At 49.9% G+C, this 22,065-nt stretch overlaps 3 protein-coding genes, 1 non-coding gene and 1 pseudogene across 5 annotated transcripts; 2 read left to right on the forward strand and 3 right to left on the reverse strand.

Moving 5' to 3' along the window:
* Positions 1-632: 632 nt before the first annotated feature.
* LOC125534832 lies at positions 633-4,634 on the forward strand (annotated as a pseudogene).
* Positions 4,635-5,819: 1,185 nt separating this feature from the next.
* LOC125540786 (ervatamin-C-like) lies at positions 5,820-7,013 on the reverse strand. The gene is made up of 2 exons (XM_048704345.1): positions 6,536-7,013; positions 5,820-6,409 (listed from the first exon to the last, which is right to left on the reverse strand). Exons 1-2 carry the CDS (start codon positions 7,011-7,013, stop codon positions 5,820-5,822), a joined length of 1,068 nt encoding a protein of 355 aa, XP_048560302.1.
* Positions 7,014-10,134: 3,121 nt separating this feature from the next.
* LOC125542011 lies at positions 10,135-10,237 on the reverse strand. The gene has a single exon (XR_007297795.1). It is a non-coding gene; the product is annotated as a U6 spliceosomal RNA (small nuclear RNA).
* A 1,248-nt stretch (positions 10,238-11,485) lies between these two features.
* LOC125540787 (acyl-CoA--sterol O-acyltransferase 1-like) lies at positions 11,486-13,038 on the forward strand. Its single transcript, XM_048704346.1, has one exon. It carries the CDS (start codon positions 11,606-11,608, stop codon positions 12,629-12,631), a length of 1,026 nt encoding a protein of 341 aa, XP_048560303.1. The 5' UTR covers positions 11,486-11,605; the 3' UTR covers positions 12,632-13,038.
* Positions 13,039-13,950: 912 nt separating this feature from the next.
* LOC125535302 (receptor-like protein 45) lies at positions 13,951-17,973 on the reverse strand. 2 transcript variants are annotated; one of them, XM_048698357.1, is made up of 4 exons: positions 17,114-17,973; positions 16,513-17,002; positions 16,271-16,417; positions 13,951-16,187 (listed from the first exon to the last, which is right to left on the reverse strand). In XM_048698357.1, exons 2-4 carry the CDS (start codon positions 16,913-16,915, stop codon positions 14,098-14,100), a joined length of 2,640 nt encoding a protein of 879 aa, XP_048554314.1. In that variant the 5' UTR covers positions 16,916-17,002; positions 17,114-17,973; the 3' UTR covers positions 13,951-14,097. The 2 variants fall into 2 exon arrangements, with proteins under 2 accessions (XP_048554314.1, XP_048554313.1); XM_048698356.1 differs by having other exon boundaries at positions 17,085-17,973.
* Positions 17,974-22,065: the final 4,092 nt, after the last annotated feature.

Here is a 22,065-nt window from a genome sequence, read left to right on the forward strand (position 1 = left end):
AATAGATATAGTTGAAATTTAATGGAATGTAAAAAACAACATAGGAGTTGTTTGCTACTCCCTCCGTTTCAAAATAATTGAAGTTATAAAATTATCTTAAGTCAAACATTTTAAAGTTTGACTAAACTTATAGAACAATCTATTAAAATCTAGAATATCAAATATATATACTATCAAAATATATTTCGTAATCAACTTAATGAAGCAAATTTGGTGTTGTAGAAATTGATATATCTTTGTATAACCTTGGTCAAACTTAATGAAATTTGAGTTGGACAAGCTAGAACTTCAATTATTTTGAAATGGCGGTATTGGTTTATTGGACACTACTTTTGATTTGTACTACTCCCTCCATTTCACAATGTAGTGCCTATAGATTTTTCTAAAAATCAAACTTTGTCAACTTTGATCAAGTGTATAGAAAAAACTCTCTACACCTATAATACCAAACATGTACATTCTGAAAATATAACTTATGATGTGCATCCAATGATGTGCATTTGGTATTCTAGATGTACCTACTTTTTTCTATAAATATGATCAAAATTTGTAATGTTTGACTTTTGAAAAAAATCTATAGGCACTACATTATGAAACGGAAGGAGTATCACACGCTACGCCGTGTTTCGTACAGTAGTTCAACGTCAAACTCTGGATGAAGAATTAATTAGCATATCACATGTGTTATCTGGCACTGCTCAGTTAAATAATCTGACATCGCCACTTGCTTATCGAACAGATTTTCTCTTCATTCTCTATTGCCAGATCGGGTCTTCGCGCTTGGCACCCAATCCATCCAGCTCAGCCAGCCATGGAGTTCCTGCAGGACAGCATCCCCAAGGTGTACCTCGCCGCCGCGGCCGCCGCGCTGTACGCGCGCGCGTCGTCGTCCCTCCTCCGGCCCGGCCTTCCCCGCCTCCTCGCGCTGCTGCCGGTGCTCGCGTTCCTCGCCGCCGCGCCCTTGGCGTTCACTTCCTCCACCAACGTCCGGGGAATGGCCGCCTTCTTCCTCGCCTGGCTCGGCACGTTCAAGGTGGCCCTCCTCGCCGCCGGCCGCGGTCCGCTGGACCCACCGCTGCCCATGCTCACGTTTCTCTTCACCGCCTTGCCCCGCGGAGCAGCGGCGCCGGCCAAAACCAGCAAGCCGGCGTCGCTCGTTTCTTGCGCGGTCAAGGTCGCCGTCATAGCCCCGTCTTGCTCTGGCTGTACCAGTTCAGCGACGGGATGCACCTCTACGTGCGCCTCGCGTTGTACGGCGTCCACATGTACTGCTTTTTCGACCTCCACCTCCCCTGCATCGTGTTGGGATAATCCAAACAATGCTTGAGTTAGTTTTGTGTAATCGTGATCAAGCTGGCCGGGTAATTAAGTAGGTAAGTTGAGATGTACGTGGGGTGGTCGGTTTGCAAGCCATGTAGTATTTGAAATTAGCATGCTGCCCGTGTCCTAATTAGGTTCCAACGTGAGTCTGGCTAGAAGCAGTTGTTTGAGTCGGTTTAGGTTAGCTAGCTAGCTCGTGAGGTCGTTTATATATATGCACATCGATGCATCAGATTGTAACACGGAGAGAAAATCAGAAAATCAATAAAGAGGAAAAACAGGGCACGATACGAGCCCTTGGCTACCAGTTTTGTGCGCATGCATTCGTGCAGTTTGATGTGATCGATCCTGTGGGAGAATTTCCAACAATTGGTATCAGAGCAAGGTTCGAGTGAAGCTGCGCTTGTCCCGGGGTGACGACCCTGCTAGCGCCTCGAGGCGGGCAATAGAGTCGTTGTTGTAGCGACGAAGAGGAGCAGGCGATACAGTCGCTGGTGTAGCGACAACGAGGAGTGGGCGATATAGTCGCTGGGATGCGACGAGGAGGAGCAGGCAATTGTCGTTCGAGCGGCGACAAGGAGGATCGGGCAGTTGTCGTTCGGCGGAGCGGCGACAAGAAGGCGGCGATGACGCTGTCGCAAGCGAGGCGACAGGGCTGTCATCGGCAAGGCGTTGGTGGTCGTTGATGGTTATGGAGGTGCCCAAGTTGCGACACCGAGAAAATCATCGAGATCATCGTTGGAGGGTGCAAGGTGGAGATGGCGAAGTTACGAGCCGTCATCAAGGTGTGCACATGAGTTCTTGTAAGGTGCGTCCAAGAGCTCAGGTGCGTCAATATTCTGCTGCAGTTGAGATGCGTCACTGGCGGAGAAGAATTGCGAGCGAGAGCGGGCGGAAAAAGGAATTCGTGCCTTGCGTTTCCATTCGTGATCAAGGAGTTTCGGCGAGTTCATATACGGTGAAGTTGAGTTGCGCGTATATGGCAAGTTGTGATGTTGTCGGACGGGAAGCATCGTTTGTAAACCGATGCGAAATGAAGATCAATGTGAAGATGGACGCGCACCAGTTAAGTTGAGTTCCTACATGAGGCTATGCGCTTAGTCTGCATGTAGCACGCTAAGATGTGGCAGCGTGGCTGGTAGTCCGGATAATCGTTGTTCTCAGTCTACAAGTCGGCATGAAAAAGATGGTGATCAAGTGGTGGCCATCATTACAAGGAGAGAAGTTGCGGCCGGGTATGTCGCGTCACCGGAGGCAATCAGCAGGACAAGATGAAGAGGTGATCGTCTGCGTGTCTCGTCGGATAAAGAGTCGGATGTTTGTATTAGAAGGTGATTATTGGGATAATCCAAATAATGCTTGAGTTAGTTTTGTATAATCGTGATCAAGCTGGCCGGGTAATTAAGTAGATAAGTTGAGATGTACGTGGGGTAGTTGGTTTGCAAGCCGTGTAGTATTTGGAATTAGCATGCTGCCCGTGTCCTAGTTAGGTTCTAACGTGAGTCTGGCTAGGAGTAGTTGTTTGAGTCGGTTTAGGTTAGCTAGCTAGCTCGTAAGGTCGTTTATAATATGCACATCGGTGCATCAGATTGTAACATGGAGAGAAAATCAGAAAATCATTAAAGAGAAAAAACAGGGCACGATACGAGTCCTTGGCTACCAATTTTGTGCGCCTGTGTTCGTGTAGTTTGATGTGATCAATCCTGTGAGAGAATTTCCAACACATCACGGCCGCCGCCGGCGCGCTCAGCATGGAGATGGAGCCACAGTTCGACCGGCCGTACCTGCCCTCGTCGCTGCGCGACTTCTGGGACCGGCGGTGGAACCTCATGGTGTCCGCCATCCTCCGGCCGTCGGTGTACGACCCTGTGCGCGCCCGCGCCGGGAGCGCCACGGGCGTCCTGGCCTCGTTCGCCGTCTCCGGGCTGATGCACGAGGCCATGGTGTGCTACCTCAGCCTGCCGTGGCCGCCCAGCGGCGGGATGGCCGCCTTCTTCGTCCTCCACGGCGTCTGCTGCGTCGCCGAGGGGTGGTGCGCGCGCCGGTGGGCGACGAGGGGACGGCCGCCCCTGCCTCGCACCGTGGCCACGGCGCTGGTGGGGCTGTTCGTGACGGCCACGTCGTTCTGGCTCTTCTTCCCGGCTCTTCTTCCCGGCTCTTCTTCCCGGGGTCGAGGAGAAGCTGATGGAGGAGTGGGCCGCAGTGGGTGCTTTCTTTCTCGACGCCGGCGGGATGGTTCCATCGTATGGTCAACGGAGCAGAAGTTAGAAAACTCAACCCCATGTATACAAATCGAATGCTCAGCTTTTGTTGCATGGAGAAAAGCGCAATTCTGGGAGATCCCGTGCATGAATCATCCGTCCTCGCTGTATTTTTTGTGTGTATTCTATTCTCTATTCTTTGTCAGTAGATCGCAAGAAATCATCATATTTGTGCTGTTCTGGAAACACTTGTGTGAAGATAAGGGGAAACCAGTGGTGCACCCGCCGGCGATGGACCGGATGATGGGCGGACCGCTGCAGGGCCTTGTAGCCTGGCTCAAGGTGTGGTTCGCTGAGGCTGGCACGGCGGAACGGGAGACGATGATCCATGCACTATATGGCTTGTGGTGTGCGAGAAATGAAACCAGGGATGGGAAGAGGATCCAGGATGCTCAAGAACTGGCGGAGAGAGTGCATGACCACGGGGGAGGCGGGGTCCTTAAGGATCACCATGGTGCTTACAGAGAAGGGACATCGGTCTTCTTCCCGGGTACTGCAAACCCCCAGCTCGCTGAGATTCGCGCGGCAAGGAGTGCCGTGCAACTGGCGCTCAATTTAGACATCCAGCATCTTCACGTCGAGCTGGACTGTCAGGAGGTGGTGGCCATGCTTAATGAGGAGACCAGAAACCCCTCGAGTTTTGGCCCACTCGTGGAGGAGACAAAGGAACTATTAAGGACTCGGCGGGAGTACAAAGTTACATGGGTTCGCCGCTTGGCAAATATGGTGGCGCATGGTCTAGCTAGAGAGGGAGTTAGCAACGAAAGTTCGGTTTATTTCCTTGATTTTCCTCTAGACTGTATTCTACACATTGTAGCGGATGAGGTCCCAAACCTTTCTTAAGTTTCAATAAAGTTGCAAGTACACCTCAAAAAAAAGAAATCATCATATTTGTGGATACACGTCTGTCAGCGTGTGTGCAGAAATCCGTCACGTTTCGTTTTTGTGTGCAGAAATCTGTCATTATTGTGCTGACAGTTTGCGGAACACTCATCGGTCACTAAACTCACGTTAACACCGTTTTTGAAGGATGGGGGCAGCGACAAGAACTGATGTGGCAAAAAAAATGTATTCCCTCCGTTCAGAATTACTTGTCTCGGAAATGGATGTATCTAGAACTAAAATACGTCTAGATACATTCATTTCTGAACTGAGGGTCATTAAATAGGGCGCAGGGCCCACCTGTCAGCATGCGCACACACTTGTCTGCTCTTTGTACATTCGGCCGACCACCTTGTGTGTTACAGCCGCTTGGGCGATGAGCAAGGGTCCATCTGGGTTCTGCCGCCGGCAGGGAGAAGCAGCTCCCAATCCCACCCGACCCTGTCGCCCTGCTGCCGGAGCTCTACTCACCTCCTCCTACCTCTTTGTCGTCGAGCTCCCTTCGTGTGCCGGTCATCCGTGGCCATGGCATCGCCCGCCGCAACCCCTCACCCATCCAGCCACCGCGCTACCTCAGTGTGGGCGAGGCCCTGACACCGCCCGACGTCTCCTCTCCTCCTCCTCACATTCGGCAGGCACGCGCTGGTCATATCGAGCCGCCATGGTTGCCACGGGGCCCAGCTCGGCCAGCACAATGTTGTGTTGTCCGGCTAACCAGCCACCGCCGTTTCATCTATGCATTGTTCTAGTTATTACAGGTATTTGCCCCCACATCAACTTGCCCCTCTGTCGGGGTTTTGTTTAGCCCTTATATAGGTAGGCGAAGGCCGCTAGTTTGATAGCTATGGTTGTCGAATACAATTCAGTCAAGTGACTTCGTAATTGAAAGGAGCATATATCACATAACTGCTAAAAATCTGAGTAGTGTTTTCATCCTTAACTTTTAGGAGCAGCTGCGCCTATGAGACACCCTCCTCCAAGTAAGGAGTAATGCTATACGTACAAACGAGTTACAAGTTTTTACAAAGAGGGTTAATTTGATTGGTCAATAGGTGGCGAGGCGGCCCACCCCCCCTGAAAATAAGGGGGGACAAGTTTATGATTGGTTAGTAGATGGAAAAAATCCTAGTCAGCGTGTAATTGTGTGTAACTCTTTGTATGTTTAGCATTATTGTCCAAGTAAGTACCCTTACCAAGGCGAACGGTGAGGAAGGTATTGGCTAGGGATAAGTCGACTTCAAATTCTGTTTGGGCCAGTCAACTTGTCTCAGCCGTCGGATGCAAAACAAGTGGTTCAGATTCCATGGGTTTCACGTACACGGTGAAGTAGATCAATGACGCTTGATGCAGTATAGCTCACATTGACATGGTCGGGTAGGCGACGTCGAGCATGATGCCACAGAGCCCCGGGCCGAGGATTTTGCGCTGCATACGGATGTAGCCGTGCTCGCCCCACGTCTGCCCCCACGAGTTTTTAACGATCCAGAACTTTTCACCCGTGGACTCATCGGCGTCGTAGCCGACGACGGTGACGGCGTGCTGGAGCCGCGTCCCGCAGGGGCCCGAGTAGACGCCGCTCTTGTAGAACTGTATGTCGCTGCCGAGCTCGATGGCCGCGGCGACGGGCTGCTTGGCAACGGCGTGCTTCATGGCGAGCTCATTCGAGCCTGGGACTGAGGCGTGGCCGGTGATGGCGGCGACGTGGTGGTCGGACTTGGCGGTGTCGCAGGTCCCCTGCGCCGCCGTGTACGGGTACTCCGCCTCCGTGGTGAGGCCGCCGTTCTGGTGCACCCAGTGGAAGGCCCTGCGGAAGGAGCCGCGGTTGCAGCCGCCGTTGTACTGGTCGCAGTCCACCAGCTGCTGCTCCGAGAGGGGCACCAGCTTCCCCGTCTTGATCGAGTGGAGGCTCTCGATCGTCGCCACCGCCGCGAACGCCCAGCTGCTAACTGCATCCATCAACGCATGTGTCAAATAAAGTTAGTCAAACCTGAGTACTACTACTCCCTCCGTTTGACATAATATGGGACGGAGAGAGTACTTGATAAGGTTGAAAATGGATGACATTTACGTACAACACGATGAGGTTTGCGCCTTGGGCGGCACCACGGCTCCTTTGGCCCTCCAGTCCACGCTGGCCGGATCCAAGGAGACATCGACGCCGCCAGACGACCACATGTTGGCGTCGGCGCCCTCGGCCGTCGTGATGACCGTATTATCACCCTCGGTGCGATCGTCGCCATCGTAAGACATGAACCTGGCGAGGAACTCCTCCCGGGGGAGGTCGGCGAACTGGTTCTCGCCGAGCTGGTAGGTGAGGTTGCCGCGGCGGTTGGTGGCGTCGACGTACTCCACGTTGTCGCGGTACACCTGGAAGCGCCGCAGCCTCTCCCCCGCGCTCGGGTACGAGCGGTTGTGCGTGGCCTGCCACCGGAGGAACCTGTCCATCATCAGCATGTCGCCCACGTCGATGCTGCGGCCGCTCGCCGCCGCCGCCCATGCCAGCAAGATTGTAGTAGTGATCACCGGCCATGTGCCAGGGGAGAAAGCCATGTCGATCGATGGATTGATCTGTAGACTCGTTTGCTTATATAGTGCTCGTGGTAGAGCGCGGGAACATGCCTTTCGGTGGTGTCGGCCGGCGACGAAGGCGTGCATATGCTGCTGGTACTGGTAGTAGAGTAGGAAAGGTAACGAGCTACATTTTATGTTGGTCTCTTGCAGTGGTGCAACCATATGTGTCTTGACACACGAAATAAATTGTGTGTGTTGGTTAGGTACTTAATTAGGTTGCGTTGCCGTGCACACTAACATACAGTAGATCATATGGCGACCAGCGCAGTGATGTGATGGCGACTGCAAGGTAGCGGCTGGACACCGGTTATTTGTCTACCACCTTAGCTAAACAAACTTTATGCTGGTCTTCATGATCTAAAGGTACTTCATCTACTAAATTTTGTTTTCACGTTGACCGGCTTGTTGCGCTTGTCAATTCAAAATCCCTGGGCCATGACAAATCGACCATGTTACCCATGGTGTTTATTATCAATGAAGGTGGTGGCCGAGAGGTCTCCGGCTCTCCGCTCTGGTGGCCTTCGACGGCCACAGTTGCGGAGCCACGATTTTTGACATGGGTACATGGGTATGTAGGATCTAAGCGTTTCCTACGACACAGCGATAAAAGATATAAAAAGTTCATAATAATGACAATGACATTATGAATTATTCTTTGTAGAGAAAATATCTCTAATAATTTAGTATCATTGCAAGAACAAGGAGTAATATAATTTAATTACATTGTAAGAACAAGCTTTATAGCGAATCAATGCAAATTGTGCTTAAATTTAACTAAATGCCACAATGGATCAATCAACAAATTAAAAATATGAAGACAATCCTTTATTCTCTACTGATATTTGTTGGCGATATGCCTGCTGGATGCCCAATGTGTGTGTCGTGTCACTGCCTAGTGCAGAGTGCGCACAACGGAGGATGCGGGCTAACAACGAGACAATTGATTGACGTCGATTAATAAGTTATTGACGACTGTCCTAGTGATGATGTGACCCCAATTTTAGCGATGCAACAATCCGCTCAACACATATCCCACATTTATAGGGATGGATTAATGAGTTACTCGACTCGTTAACGCTCGGCTTGTTAAGCTCATGCCTGCAACGTGACTTGGAATGCATGAGATCGTATCTCCCTGAACTTTTCATTTTCTCCAGCAACTACGGATTGCATCTCGGCAGTTTAGTCAACTTTTTCTATCTTGGTGTATTCTTTATATCAGTCCAAATCACTGAGAATAGAAATATACTTAGGTTTCATGGATGAAAAAAGAAGATAAAACTATGCCTTTTTTCTGGAGGAACCGGCAGTTGGACTGTCCTAATATATTAAGAAGGCAAAAAAAATACAAATGTTACGGTACACAGTTAGGGGTTAGGGTGACCCGCACCAAGAAAATAAAAGGATTAGTCCGGCTCAGGTTCCGGTGAGTTCTCTACATCAGAAAGCCAATGAGCAGAGATAGAAGGAAGAGAGATGTCTTGCTTGATGAGATGGAGGGTAGCGGCTTCCTGGCGCGAATGGTGCTTGAACACACGCCTGTTCCGTTCCTTCTAGATGTTCCAACCAATGTAGATGGCCTCCTTCTTGGCCGTTCCTTGAAGACACGAAGTCAAGTCATCCCACCAATGCTTAATAGATGCAGCAATCTGAGCGTTAGTTGCAAGAATGGGCATGCCCAGTTCATTTCCCACCATAGTCCATATTGTACGAGCAAACGGGCAAGCAAGGATGAGATGGGTGGGCGTCTCATCCTCCTTGTCAGAAAGGTTGCAGAAGTCCTCATGAGGTATTCCATGGACAGCTAGGTTATTTTTTGTGAGGATACGACCCCGTAGCCAAAGCCACATGAAGAATTTGCACTTGGCTTCCACCTTTACTGCTCACATCTTATCAAAATGAAAATGGAGAGACAGAGCCAAAGAACTGACACTGGTACGCCAAGGACGCGGAGTAGGACTTGGAGTTGTTCCAGACCCAGGAGATGGAGTCAGAAGCTAGTGGATACAGGGTTACCAGTTGCACCCGAGTCCAGAGGTCAGCAAACCATCGGAGTTGCGTAATCTCATAAATCCAATGGAGGCCCAGCATCCATTTGTTGTTGCAGACTGCATCATGGACATAGACGTTTTTGTAGGAGTAGAGCTTGATGACATCCAGAGCAAGGAGTCGTGGCACATTTCCATCGAGCCAACGATCATTTCAAAAACTGGCAACAACTCCGTTCCCGACGGAAACCACAGTGGATGCAGAGAAGAGACCAAGATCATCCTTTTCACAGGGGATCTTAGTGCCGGTCCAGGGCCGCTCCTTGTCAGTCCATTCGTACCATTTCCATCTGAGGCAAAGTGCTCTATCGAATCGATGGAGATCCACCACCCCAAGGCCTCCAAGCCTCCTAGGACGGCAGCCAGTGCTCCAGTTGACGAGAGCAAGGCCCTTGTCGGCATGAGGCTTTCAACGCCACAAGAAGTTGCTACGTAGTTTATTGATTTGTCTGATCGCCCAACCATCCAGCTTGAATATAGAGAGGAGATGAACTGAAATTGCAGAGAGCACATAAGAGTAGTGATATGACTTACACTGACAATCAAGTCAGATAGAACACATACTCGTATTTTTACACACCATACGTTTTGTGGAAATGATAGGAGAGGCACCAGTGCAAATATATACTATATTATGGAATGTGCTTTTAAAAAGACATTATATTGCAACAGAAGAAGTTGATGCAAGATGAAAATTATGCGTGGATGGTTTAGTCAAAAAAGGTTTTAAAAAATTGATATGGGGTTAGCACAAGCACATAAAGGTTTTAAAAAAACGTTAGCACACTACATAGCTGAACTGTCTCGATCGAGAACAAAAAGGAACATAGAGACACGAATAGACATGAAACAACCATCATGCAAAAAGGTTCCACTGAAATGAAAATTTTAAACATGACATGAACAGTACAGAAAGGCAAGTGCTTGTTTAGAAGAGACGAAAAGTAGAAGGACCTGGCTGCAAAGAGGCCCAGCATCCACGCTACAACCACGAGAAGATGAATCGGGGGCGTATCTGTAAAATGCATAGGGACCGGCGCGCAAAATCTCAAAAAAATTTGGACCATTTCTCGATTTGTGCGTGTCATCCTTGCGCAGGGGCCATGCTAATCTTCTCTGTATCGTTCCAATTTTATCGGATGTCCCCGAAGGGACAATGCGGATGGGAGAGTGACGCTTATAAACAGGTAACGAGCTTCCTCGCTGGGCGATGTGGGACTAAACTGGGGTGCGCTGCTGTGTCCAGCGAGCCGCAGGAACCGTGGGATGGCCAGTGGGCCGCATCTGCGTTGAGCCCGCTTTTTCCTAAGCTGGCCCAACTTGGAGGCGAACTGGAGAATGCATGCGTACTGGACCTGGCCCTATCCTGAGGCATCTTATGGCAGATTTGAGTCTAAATAATAATAATAATAATAATAAATTCTCTTACGCAGCAGCCGAAGAGAACATCGAGTATTGTCACCTGAGATGGGATTTATGATGTTACCCTTCATCCATGCGACGTAGCTACGATGCAAACGCCTCTTCTTAATTACATGTGCACTATATACATGATGGGAGCGACCCGAACAAGAAGATCATCGTGATTGACACGGTTCTTCGCTCATTTTTTGCTTGTCTTTTTTTTCATCAGTTTCCAAGTCATCCGAGTTGCTCGGTCATTGTGAAGTAGGGAAATCCTAGGGCATGGGTGTGGCCGACGCTGCTGGAGTGGACGCGACAGACTCCAAGTCGATAGCCTTCTCGGCCTTCTTGAGGGTGCGCTTCCGGGCATGCAAGTTCTTACGAGAACCACTCGTCGTTTTCACTGCTACAATGGTCAGGACCCCCATTAACTCTGCAACCCAGGGTCCATGGCGGTGAGCGGACGTCGATGGCTAGGACGAAGGAGCAGGGCGATGGCGAAGACGCAAAAAACGGAGGACTTACGCGGTGAGAGAGGCGTTCGATTTGGGCAATTTGGGGTGGCCTTGGCTTGTCAGGTCCGACGTAGCGGACGTGTCATCCGCCTCACGTACGGGTTGGGGTTTGCGACGTGCTAAACCGGATAAGTAGGTTGTGTTTGGAAGACATGATTATTATTATTTTTGTCCGAGCAATGTTCGGCCTTTTCGCCAGGACAAAATGGTGGCTTTGATGGTTGAGTTGCCAATGATCTTACCTTTTTGCGAGTGATTAATACTATTTTTTGGGCAGAGATTTGTAAGGATAAGTTTCTGCCGCTTGTCTTTTTTTGAATATATGATATGATATTTCTTAAACTTCACAAAATGATTTCGTGGAGCATTTTTTGATAAGTGTGTGTGCGCCCATCTTGTCAAGTTGTCTGTCCACAATTTATTACCTTATCACAACCACATGTGGGCACGACACCGTGGTTAAAATACACTGAGACAACTCTAGACAGCCACAGCGGGCGTGTCACTGAACATTATTGCCAGATCCATCCTCAGTGCTAGATCGAGCGACAAACAGACAGCGGCCGTGCAGTGCCGGTGGCGGTGGCGGCAAGTCGCGACGGCCATGGAGCTCCTGCGGGACAGCATCCCCATGGTGTCCCTGGCCGCCGCCGCCGCCGCACTGTACGCGCGCATGGCCTCGTCGCTCCTCCGCCCCGGCCTCCCGCGCCTCGTCGCACTGCTCCCGCTCTTCCCGTTCCTCGCCGCCGCGCCCCTGGCATTGACTTCCTCTGCCATCGTCCGGGGCACCGCCGGCTTCTTCCTGGCCTGGCTCTGCGCGTTCAAGCTCGCCCTCCTCGCCGCCGGCCGCGGGCCGCTCGACCCCGCGCTCCCCGTGCTCCCGTTCCTCTTCACCGCCTTGCTCCCCGTCAAGCTCCGCCGCGCTGGCGCCGGAGCGCCCAAAGCCAAGCCGCTGCCGTCACTCGTCTCTTGCGCGGCCAAGGTCGCCGTCATAGCCGCCATCCTCAGCATCTACCCGTACAACGCTCGGCTGCACCCCTACGCGCGCCGGGCCGTGTACGGCGTCCACATATACTGCTTCCTGGACCTCTTCTTCCCCTGCATCGCGGCGGCCGCCGGCGCGCTGGGCATGGAGACGGAGCCGCAGTTCGACCGCCCCTACCTGGCCTCCTCGCTGCGGGACTTCTGGGGCCGGCGGTGGAACCTCATGGTGTCGGCCATCCTCCGTCCGTCGGTGTACGACCCCGTGCGCGCGCGCGCCGGGAGCCCCGCCGGCGTGCTGGCCACCTTCCTCGTGTCCGGGCTGATGCACGAGGGCATGGTGTACTACCTCAGCCTCCGGCGCCCGGACGGCGGGATGACCGCCTTCTTCCTGCTCCACGGCGCTTGCTGCGTCGCCGAGGGCTGGTGCGCGCGGCGGTGGGCGGCGAGGGGCTTGCCGTCGCCGCCGCGGGCCGTGGCGACGGTGATTGTGGTGGTGTTCGTCGCGGGCACGTCGTTCTGGCTCTTCTTCCCGCCGCTGTGCAAGGACGGAGGCGAGGAGAAGCTGCTGGAGGAGTGGGCTGCCGTGGCGGCCTTCTTCCTCGACGCCGGCAGAAAGATTAATGGCATTGTACGTTCAACGGACTAACTAGCAGTAGGAAAATAAGTTTCAGAATGATTGGGACTCTAACCAAGTAACCAAACATGATTGCGTTCTCTTGTTTACCATGTTAAAATCTGAGAGATGAAATGTACACTCTCAAAAGTTTCACAAGTGAGAAAAATGTAAAGCACCGAGGATATATGTCGATCATTCTCCATAATATGAACCGTGCACCATTCCACACCTACAGCTCGCCAAATGCAGAAAGAATAAACGTCGCCAGCTCTGGCGATTCCCAGCCAAAAGCAAGTCATGATTCACCAACCTTGGGGCTCGTCCTCAAACTGAGATTGTACTTTTACAGTGCCAAGTTTGCCAAAAAAAGTTCAGTGTTAAAAGAGCTTTAAACCATATATAGGCCGCTCTGCTATTCATGAATACAAACTACCTTCCATCTCATTAGATGGCTCTCAAGAAATCCAACCATCTCACATCCCCACCGGTGACACTTAAGATGTGTTTGGAAGGGTGCATGAGGGTAAATTTACTACTCAACCCACTTTTGGTTGATTGGTAGCCTGCACGGGACCACCTTGAGCTTAGCCCAAATACCCTCGTAGCATGCACGAAGAGAGAGCACACCGGTAGCCGTTCGCTGGTCAGCATGCACGAGTGATGCATGCAACGGCGTGTTTCAAATTATGTTCAGAAATTGAATTTTTTTACAATTATAAAAAATGTTCAGAAATTCAAAAAAGTTCAAATTTTTAAAACTTGTTTACATTTAAAAAAACAAAAAAAATTCAGATTTTCAAAATTTTGAAAAAAAATCAAAAAATGTTTGGCATTTCAAGTTTTCAATAAATTTCCACAAAATATTCAAAATTTGTGTACACTTTAGAAAAAAATCAGATTTTAGAAATATATATATTAAAAAATCAGAATTTCTCTTAATTTAATTAAAGTTTCAGAAAATGTTCAGAATTTCAAAATAATTAAAATTATAAAATATTCAAAGTTTTTGTTCACTTTTTCAAAATTTGTTCAAATTTTTAAAATTTTGTTCACCATTCATTTTTTTGGGAATTTGAAATTGTTCAGCATGTTTAAACAGATACAGGATACCAAACAAAGTGTCAGCTCAACATGTCTCAACATCGCTACCAGACAACAAATGCATGTTCAACATGTATAAGGGGAGAACAACCATGCTAGGTTGAGAATGCTACCAAACACACCCTTAAGCACCATTCTACCCCATAGGGCAGCATCTTCTTACCTCCTCAGCACCCCAGTCTATTTTCAAGTTCATATTTTCAACAGGCTCACTCACCTTCATGCACAAGAACAAATTGGAAATACACTTCTGCTGAGACAAAGCTTCTATAAAGCAACAAATGATAGCATAGTTTATAACAGAACAGGAGAGCAGATTATTAAGGCACAGCTTACAAATATTTATGTTGTGTATAAATCGTCGCCATTCACCTAGCCCTCCGTCTCTTTACCTATTACAGTTTGAGTACAACACGCCGTCCAAGTGCATGGCAAAATACGAATGCGACAGTGGCCCAAAATGCCAAGATGAATGAAACGGCACTGACCACGTAAAGGATCGGGTCAGAATCATCAGCCACACTTCCTGCAACACCATTTGCTGCCATGGGACCTGAACTTGAAGTGCATGATCTAAGGTTGTTGTTCCCTTTGTAACTGTCCATACCGAATGTGCTGAACTGACCGCTGGCTGGTAGACACCCCGATAAATTGTTGTATGCCACAGAAAACACCGCTAGGGATGACAGCCGAGTTAACTGCCATGGCACTGATCCACTCAGCCTGTTTTCTGATAGGTCTAAGCTCTCAATCTCGCTCAAGTTTGCGAAGGTTGCAGGGATAGAGCCAGTAAAGAAGTTGTTCGACAAGTTGAGAGACTTGATATGGCTCCAATTCCCCATCTCCATCGGAATCTCTCCAGACAGCATGTTTGCAGATAAGTCAATGCCAGACATCGACATGAAGAAGTTCTGTCCGTATGTGTATTGGTTCCCTTTAGTGGTGAATGTGAAGCCTTGGAGGTCATAATGACTACTATACGAGAAGTCCATATCATCGAACATACCAAACCCCCCTCCAAAGAAGTAACCAGAGGTTGTGGGCCAAAAAAATGTATAAGCTTCAAGTTCATGGTCTTCAAATGGGATGCCACCAATACACCGTGGTACAGAACCCGAGAGTCTGTTATGAGAGATGTCAATTATGCTCAAGTATTGGAGACGACACAGATTTGATGAGATCTGTCCCTCAAACTTATTTCTGCCTAACAACAGTAGATCGATTCCAAAGAGATATTGTATCCACTCAAGGTTGCCTGTGAACTGATTCCGGCTGAGATCCAAAGCTCTAATGAAGGAGCTGTTGAAAAATGCATTCGGGGAGCCTGACAGTGAATTCCCAGATATACTCAGAAACTCGAGTGGTAATGTACTGCTGCAGTGTGGTATAAGCCCTAGAAAATAGTTGTCCGATAGATCTAACAGCTGAAGACTTGTTAATTTGCAAATTTCTGGATGAATGTCACCGGTTAAACTATTTTTAGCTAGGCTCAAAGCTTCCAGTGAAGGAAGATTCCATAATGAAATGTCCAGTGCTCCTGACATATTGTTATCATGTAAATCCATGATTTGGAATTTACCAGACAGATTTCTAGGTAGAGTCCCTTCAAATTTGTTGTTGTCTAGGTATATTGCTGCCGCAACTGACAAGTTACTAGCCCCATCAAGTATCACACCCCCGAGGTTATTGTTTGAAAGCTTCAATATCATCAAAGCAGAACAATCAGTGAACAAGCAAGATGGTACCTCTCCTGTAAATTTATTATTTGACAGATCCATAAGTTCAATGCTGCCAATGTTGCACAATGAAGATGGCACAAGTCCAGATATATTATTATGAGAAACATTCAGAATCATCAGCTCAGGAAACATTGAACCTATATTGGCAAGCAGCTGTCCTTCAATACGGTTTAGAGCTATGTTCAGCAATCGAAGATCCGTTTGGTTTTGCCAAATGGGGTATAATGATCCAACTAACGAGTTATTCGAAAGATCCAGGTAAACTAGTATCGCTTCATTTGTGAACAGAAAATTGGGCATGCTTCCCCGCAAATTATTGTTGGACAAATCAAGAAACTGTAGACGATGTTGTGTGTGTAGGAAATGTGGCTCTGTAATCATGCTCTTATCAAGGTTACACGAAGAAAGCATTAGTGTTCTCAACTGAAATTTAGGTGCCCAACCATGCATTTTCACTAGAACAACCAAATCAGTGTTCCTGGACAGATCTATCTCTTTGAGCTCAGTACAATATCTTAGCCAGAAGAAATCAATTTTACCACTTAGCTTGTTTCCAGATAACCGGATAGTTTGAAGCAACGAGGAACAATTCCAAGTTGAGCTTATAGGTATATGTCCTTCAAAGAGGTTTTCTGAAAGATCCAAGTACTCAAGGCATGGAAGGGCAAATAAGGATGCTGGGAGGCTACCATTCAATCGATTGGATCCCAAATGCAATTCTCGTAGATTCTGGAGATTTTTTAAACCTGCCATGTATACATGATTTATGGCAAGTAAGATTTAATTGCACCAAACTGAAAAGGGATATTTAATCTATTTGCCTCAGTACCTATATTCTGAAGAGACCCACTCATGTTATTTCTCTTGAGATTTATGACCTCCAGAGAAACCAGGTTGCTGACAGATTCTGGGATATTCCCTATGAAACTGTTGTCACTGAGGTTGAGATACTTGAGCTTGCTCAATCCTTGTAGACCTGAGGAATTGCTCGATTCAGAATAAAATTTTGCAATCAAACTTATTGGAAGGATACTACTATAGAGTTGTATGCATGCAACAGAAGTCACATACCGTCGAAATTTTGTAAGCAAGCGAAATTTTGCGAGAAATCTAGCAGCTGAAGCTCCCGGAACGAAGAAAAGATTGTCAAGTTGAGGTTCCAGCATGCAACTTCCATAGCTTTGACTGACATGGAACCATCACTATTACGGATAGGGATTTCCTGGTAGAGATAGGAAAGGTCGAGACCCAATATTCGCCGTGTGCTGTTGTCACACGTTATCCTTTCCCACGAGCAGCAGTCATCCCCGTGTCCCCACGAACTGGGAACCTCGGAGTTTGCGCTCGTAAACCAAGAGCTAATATCCATGAGGGCCGCCCTTTCCTCTGTTAAGCAGCCTGAAGAACCCGGAAGCATGGAGTGGACTACGCACAGGACGAGGAGCAAGCACCCCCATGGCAAGAAGCGGCCCATTTGAAAGAGAAAAGCTTCTACTATATCTTTGTGTTCTAGGGTGTAGGCTTGAGAGCAAGCTCTTATTTTGTGCTCCTTTATATACACCTGCTATTCGAAATACAATACACTTGCTTGGTAAACAAAGTTGTGGTCCATGGTAGAAGGTATGCTTGGACAGCAACTTTACCTATGGCCAAGGGCACTGTGTTGACTCACCGAGTAACATTTTGTTCAAGACTCCTTTGGTGGGTAGCCATAGACATCAAATTAATGACAAAACATGGACCATGGATGCCAATAGGCGCAGAATTGCGCTATTTTGGATCTGACCACAAAGAAAAGTTGCTGATGTGAACGTGCGCTACACACCACCAGTCACCAGAAGCCTGGATGGATAAAGAGCGGGTTGTTCTCTGACACTATGTGAATCTGCTATATATTGCAAAATTTCATAACTCAATCCTGCAACTTGTTAGTCACATAAGGTGGTGGTAGAGAGGTGGAATTGGTATACCAGCTAAGCAAGTCGTTCTCTTGCTCAGTCCGTTGTGGACTTTGTTCAGAAGCTTCAGTCGACCGTGCGCCGTGAATCCCCCAGCGCTAGCGGGCAGCAGAACTCGTCGTCGGCGCAGCATGTCCCCTCCGGTACCAGTTCGCCGCCGGCGGTGATTTGAACCTGTCTCCGCACGAAATCGGAGGCATGCGCTTTGTGTCTCAACGGAGGAGACAAAAACTCGATTCAGAATCAGAAGCGACCTCCTGATGTGGCGCGGCGACCACCCGCCGTGAGAGATGACGCTGAGGGCGGGCACTGGCGAGGGCGAGGGCGGGTAGTCGCCGTGGCGCAGCTGGCGCTGAGGTCCGGCCGGGGCAGCGGCGACCGTCCACCCCGGATGCCGGGCCGACGGCGCGCCCGGAAGCTTCCCCCCAGTCCTCGCGACGTTGGGATGCGGCTCTGTGAGGCACTGGCGGCCGCGGTGGTGGCGGCGGCAGAGGCCACAGCCATGGCGCCGGAGGTGAGCTGGGAAATCGGACGGAGAAGAGGGGAGGTCCTGCCTCTGCCTGGTCTGGTGCGGCCAACAGTGCTCCTGTGTGCTTGCACACCCGTCGTTTTGGCCAAACCTGGTCAGATGGGCCACGGGCCAGCCCGTGAGAACGCGTACGGCCCTGGCACGTGTATAAACGGGCTTGTCTAAAAAAACGTGTACAAACGGGCAGCATGAGGCGCGGGAGCTATAGGAGCTATATCTCAAAATCATCAAGGACGTGTTTGGTAGCCTGCATGAGGCCCGGCCTGTCTCGCGCGGGACGAAAACGGGCCGATTGGCTGCCTGCTTTCACTGTTTGGCTCGCATGGCACGAACCTTAAAGAACTCCTGGGCCTGGCTCCCTGGGAACGCACGAATCGGCAGTTTCTCCAGGGCCAGGCCCGAGCGGTGCAGGTGAGCGGCGGCGGCGGCTGCACGCGCGCGGCCACGCTCGAGAAGCCGCGTTGCTTCCCTAAGCGCCGGCAGTTATTAGCCTCATCGCTCCCTCTCCCCACTCTCCCTCACTCTCCCAACTCTCACCGGCGGCGACGGATCGGAGCAGAGCAAGAAGACCACCGAACTTCATCACCGGCGAGCGGATCATCACTTGGCCCGCGGCAATGGCGGTAAGCCCTTCTCTCTGTTCGACATGCAGTATTTTTTCCCGTTCGATCCGGCGATAGATTCAATCCATGGCGGAGGAGAATGGGGAATATAGAGGTAGATAAGCATGTAGAGGTAGTTCATACAAGTTCATGCGAGTTCATAGTACTTCAAACTAGTTCATGCAAGATCGGAATAGAGGTAGATGCGGATGAAGAAATGGGATTGGGGGATTGGGGGTACACAACGGACACCGGCTCACCGCGGCAGTCGTCACCGGCGTGCGGAGCAGCGGATCGAGCCGCTGGCCTTCATCTTCTTCTTCATCGCCGTGCGGGCCGGTGGGTCGTCGTCGTCGTCCTTGGCTGAGTCGAGGTCGATCTGCCAGATATGACGGACTGGCTCCGGCGCCCTCGCTGGCATCTGCACCGCTTCTTCCTCCTCCTTAGGCTCCCCACCGATGACCACCGGCGGCGCCATAGCCGTCTCCCAATACACTGCGGCACACGGTCATTAGGAGCCCAGTAGCTCTTGTACTTGCACCACTTCTTCCTTTGTTTAGCATCATCGGAGATGTACTGATTCATGGCCCCGGCGAATGATGTCAACTGCCATCACGCCCTTCGCTGGGTCAGGAATCAACATCTTCAGCTCTTGTGCAGTGGCCCTCATGAGCACTGCATTAGATTCCTTCTGCATCTCAGGCATGGAGTCGAAGTTCGAGCACACCTCCATGGTGTTCTCGAATTTGGTGCGGTCACCAGCCGACCACCCGAGGAAGAAAGCCCTCCAGCCAATACCCTCAAGGGAAGGGGTTGGCGTTGGAGCTGGAGCTAGAGCTCATGGTGATGGGGAGGAGGAAGGTTGACAGTGAGAGAAGAGAGGGGGTGGGTAAGTAGTGCTGGGCAGGGTGAGTAAATATAGGGGCGATGGAGAGGAGAAGAGTGACAGTCATGCCGTTTTAACTACATGCTCTTCAATAAGCCATGAACTCTGTGTTGTGTCTGACTCCATGAATTGTGTGCATATCGAGGAGAGCAATGAGGTGCTCCCGGCCGTTGACAACAAGGGCAAGCAACCCCTTCACCCTAATGCCCGATGAGGTTGTGCTGCCGCCCACCGCCGAGGAAGACCCGAAGACGCCTGAGGGTGGCGACGGCAAGGGCATGGAGGAGCCCCCCCCCCCCAGCAACAAGCGCTGCAACTACGGCCACTACCATCAGGAGGATGGCTCGACTCACTTATGCAGGGTCATCCTTGCACCGAAGTTTGAGTGCATCCCCATGCCCCTGGACTTCACCAAGCACTTCGCCACGGTGCCGACGGAGTTCAAGCTCAGGAACAACACCGGCTACTCCTGAAAGATGACGGTGAAGCCGATGAACGGCAGGGTGACCCTGGATCAGGGTTGGGCCACCTACGCAGCCGTTCATCAGATCAATATCGGCTACATGGTGACGTTCAAGCTCCTCACTCCCGACACCCTCAAGGTTATCATCTTCGACGACGATGGCATTGAGGTCGTCAACAAGTGCGGAAGCACGACGAAGCCTTCGCTGCCAAGGAGTAGGGCCGGGGCCTCCCTAAGTAGTATCGAGTCTGCTTTGAACTGTTTATGTTTATGGTTTATACGTAGAACTGTTGTGAAGTGTGGTACTGCTTATCTGAAATATGCTCTTAAGTAGCTGATCTAGGGATGGGCATATAAACCGAAGACCAAAATACCGAACCGAAAGAACCGGGACCGGCACTGAACTGACCGAAACCGATTATTTCGGTTGCTACTTCGGTCGTAACTTCTGTAGAACCGAAATTAGTTCGGGATTCTCGGTTACAGGCATCGGTTACCCGATAAACCGATATATATCCTGTACGTACTTCAAAATCTGAGAAATAGCCCAGCCCATTATCATTACCTGGCAACTCCCGAGGCCCAGCAGACTAGCACCCCACGTGAACTGCTGGAAAGTCACTCCCGATTTCCCATCTCACGCAACGACCTGACCTAGCCGCCACAAGCGTTGCCTCCCCCGCCGGCGGTAGCACTATGCTCTCCTCCCTTGTCTACTGCCCTGCCGGTGGTGGCGCTCTGCTCTCCTCCCTTGTCTTCTCCCCCACCGGCGAGGGCGCTCTGCTCTCCTCTCCAGCCGTCGACGGCCGCCTGGTGGACTGGCAGCCCTTAGCGGGACTTATCTCCTATTTCCTTTGTGATTTCTTTGACCATCCCGTCATATTATTCCTTGTTGACTTCCCGTCTTATTGAGAAACTGATTAGATAGATGAGACGTTTTTGCCTTTAGATCTGATTGAGTTCGATTGACAGTGTTTTCTTTCTCTGTTCGATCTGATAGCTTCGGGCTTGTTCGGTTATACCGGAAACCGGACCGAAGTCACGGCGCCCCGAACTCTCGGTTAGCAAAATTATGAAAGACCGATCGGTCATCGTTTCTAGGAAACCGAATTTGCTATAACCCGAACAAACTGAACCAAAATTCTCGGTTAGACCAAATGCCCAGCCCTAAGTTGATCATTTGTTTATACGCTGCTCTGCTTATGATGTGTGTTAGATGGTTGTGCCGAAGTGTGCTGATAACCTCACCAACTAGTCAAAGAGGTTACCACACACCAAGCGTTACATACAACCAAACATCATGGCTTGGGTTTGTTCACTAACATGCAGGCAACCAAACACCAGGTAGTATGGTTCTGCCTATGCAGGCAAGAGGGCAGGGCATGCAGGCAACCAAACGACATGCAGATGGTGCATTTGAGATTGTATTCGCATAGTCAGGCTGAGTTGAGAAGGCTATGCAATGCAGCTACTGTTGGATACGGCAACCAAACACGCCCTAACTAGTTAATCAAGGTGTGCTCTTTGCAAAGACCACTCCCACCTTCTCATACTGTGATAAATGACGCATGTGGGGTGTGTCATTTATCGTAACCTGCCGCGCGCACCGCGGTTCACTTTCCCGTCTTGTTTGTCAGATTGTCACCTCTAAAAATTTACTATGCTCTCACATCACCCCTCTCCTGTTGTCATCTCCCTCTACCCACCACACCGACCCCCAGGTCTCTCTGTTCTTCTGCGGAGAAGAAACACCGAGCAAGGCGCAGCACCTTCTCCCTGCCAAATGACGTCGAGGTTTATTTTTTATCGGTCGGCGAGGTGTTCTATGAGGAAGATTGTGCCAAAACGGCAAGGTAGCCAGCTACAAGCTCCACCTGTTCCTGCACCTTATCTCCCTGGCAGCCAAAGATGGTGCTATCTGAAGAACATTTTAGTGGCATGCAGTGTTCATTGCAGCATTAGTGTACAAGTGTTTGTGCATGTAGACTGAAAAATTCCTCGCTGAATTTCCATCAGCATTGTGCTGCTGGTGCCAAAAACATGTACCCCTATCTATATATCCTAGTGATTGCACTAGCGAGTATAAAAATATATTGGTGGGAGCTGCATGAATTAAAGTGCATTTGCATTGAATTAACCCTGCACACGTTCCAAACTGAATATCTTGCAGAGGCTCTTAAAACCGA

The sequence above is a fragment of the Triticum urartu genome, chromosome 2 (genome assembly GCF_003073215.2).
Source record: "Triticum urartu cultivar G1812 chromosome 2, Tu2.1, whole genome shotgun sequence".
Lineage (NCBI taxonomy): Eukaryota > Viridiplantae > Streptophyta > Magnoliopsida > Poales > Poaceae > Triticum > Triticum urartu.

Bases quoted from the DNA above. Each gene is read 5' to 3' on its own strand.
- LOC125540786 (XM_048704345.1), bottom strand. From the start codon at position 7,013: ATGGCTTTCTCCCCTGGCACATGGCCGGTGATCACTACTACAATCTTG. The intron at 6,410-6,535 runs GTACGTAAATGT...TGATGGATGCAG, and splicing joins GGCGCAAACCTCATCGTGTT to TTAGCAGCTGGGCGTTCGCG.
- LOC125540787 (XM_048704346.1), top strand. From the start codon at position 11,606: ATGGAGCTCCTGCGGGACAGCATCCCCATGGTGTCCCTGGCCGCCGCC.
- LOC125535302 (XM_048698357.1), bottom strand. From the start codon at position 16,915: ATGGGCCGCTTCTTGCCATGGGGGTGCTTGCTCCTCGTCCTGTGCGTA. The intron at 16,418-16,512 runs GTATGTGACTTC...GCAATTCCTCAG, and splicing joins TTGCTTACAAAATTTCGACG to GTCTACAAGGATTGAGCAAG. The intron at 16,188-16,270 runs GTACTGAGGCAA...TATACATGGCAG, and splicing joins TGGGTCTCTTCAGAATATAG to GTTTAAAAAATCTCCAGAAT.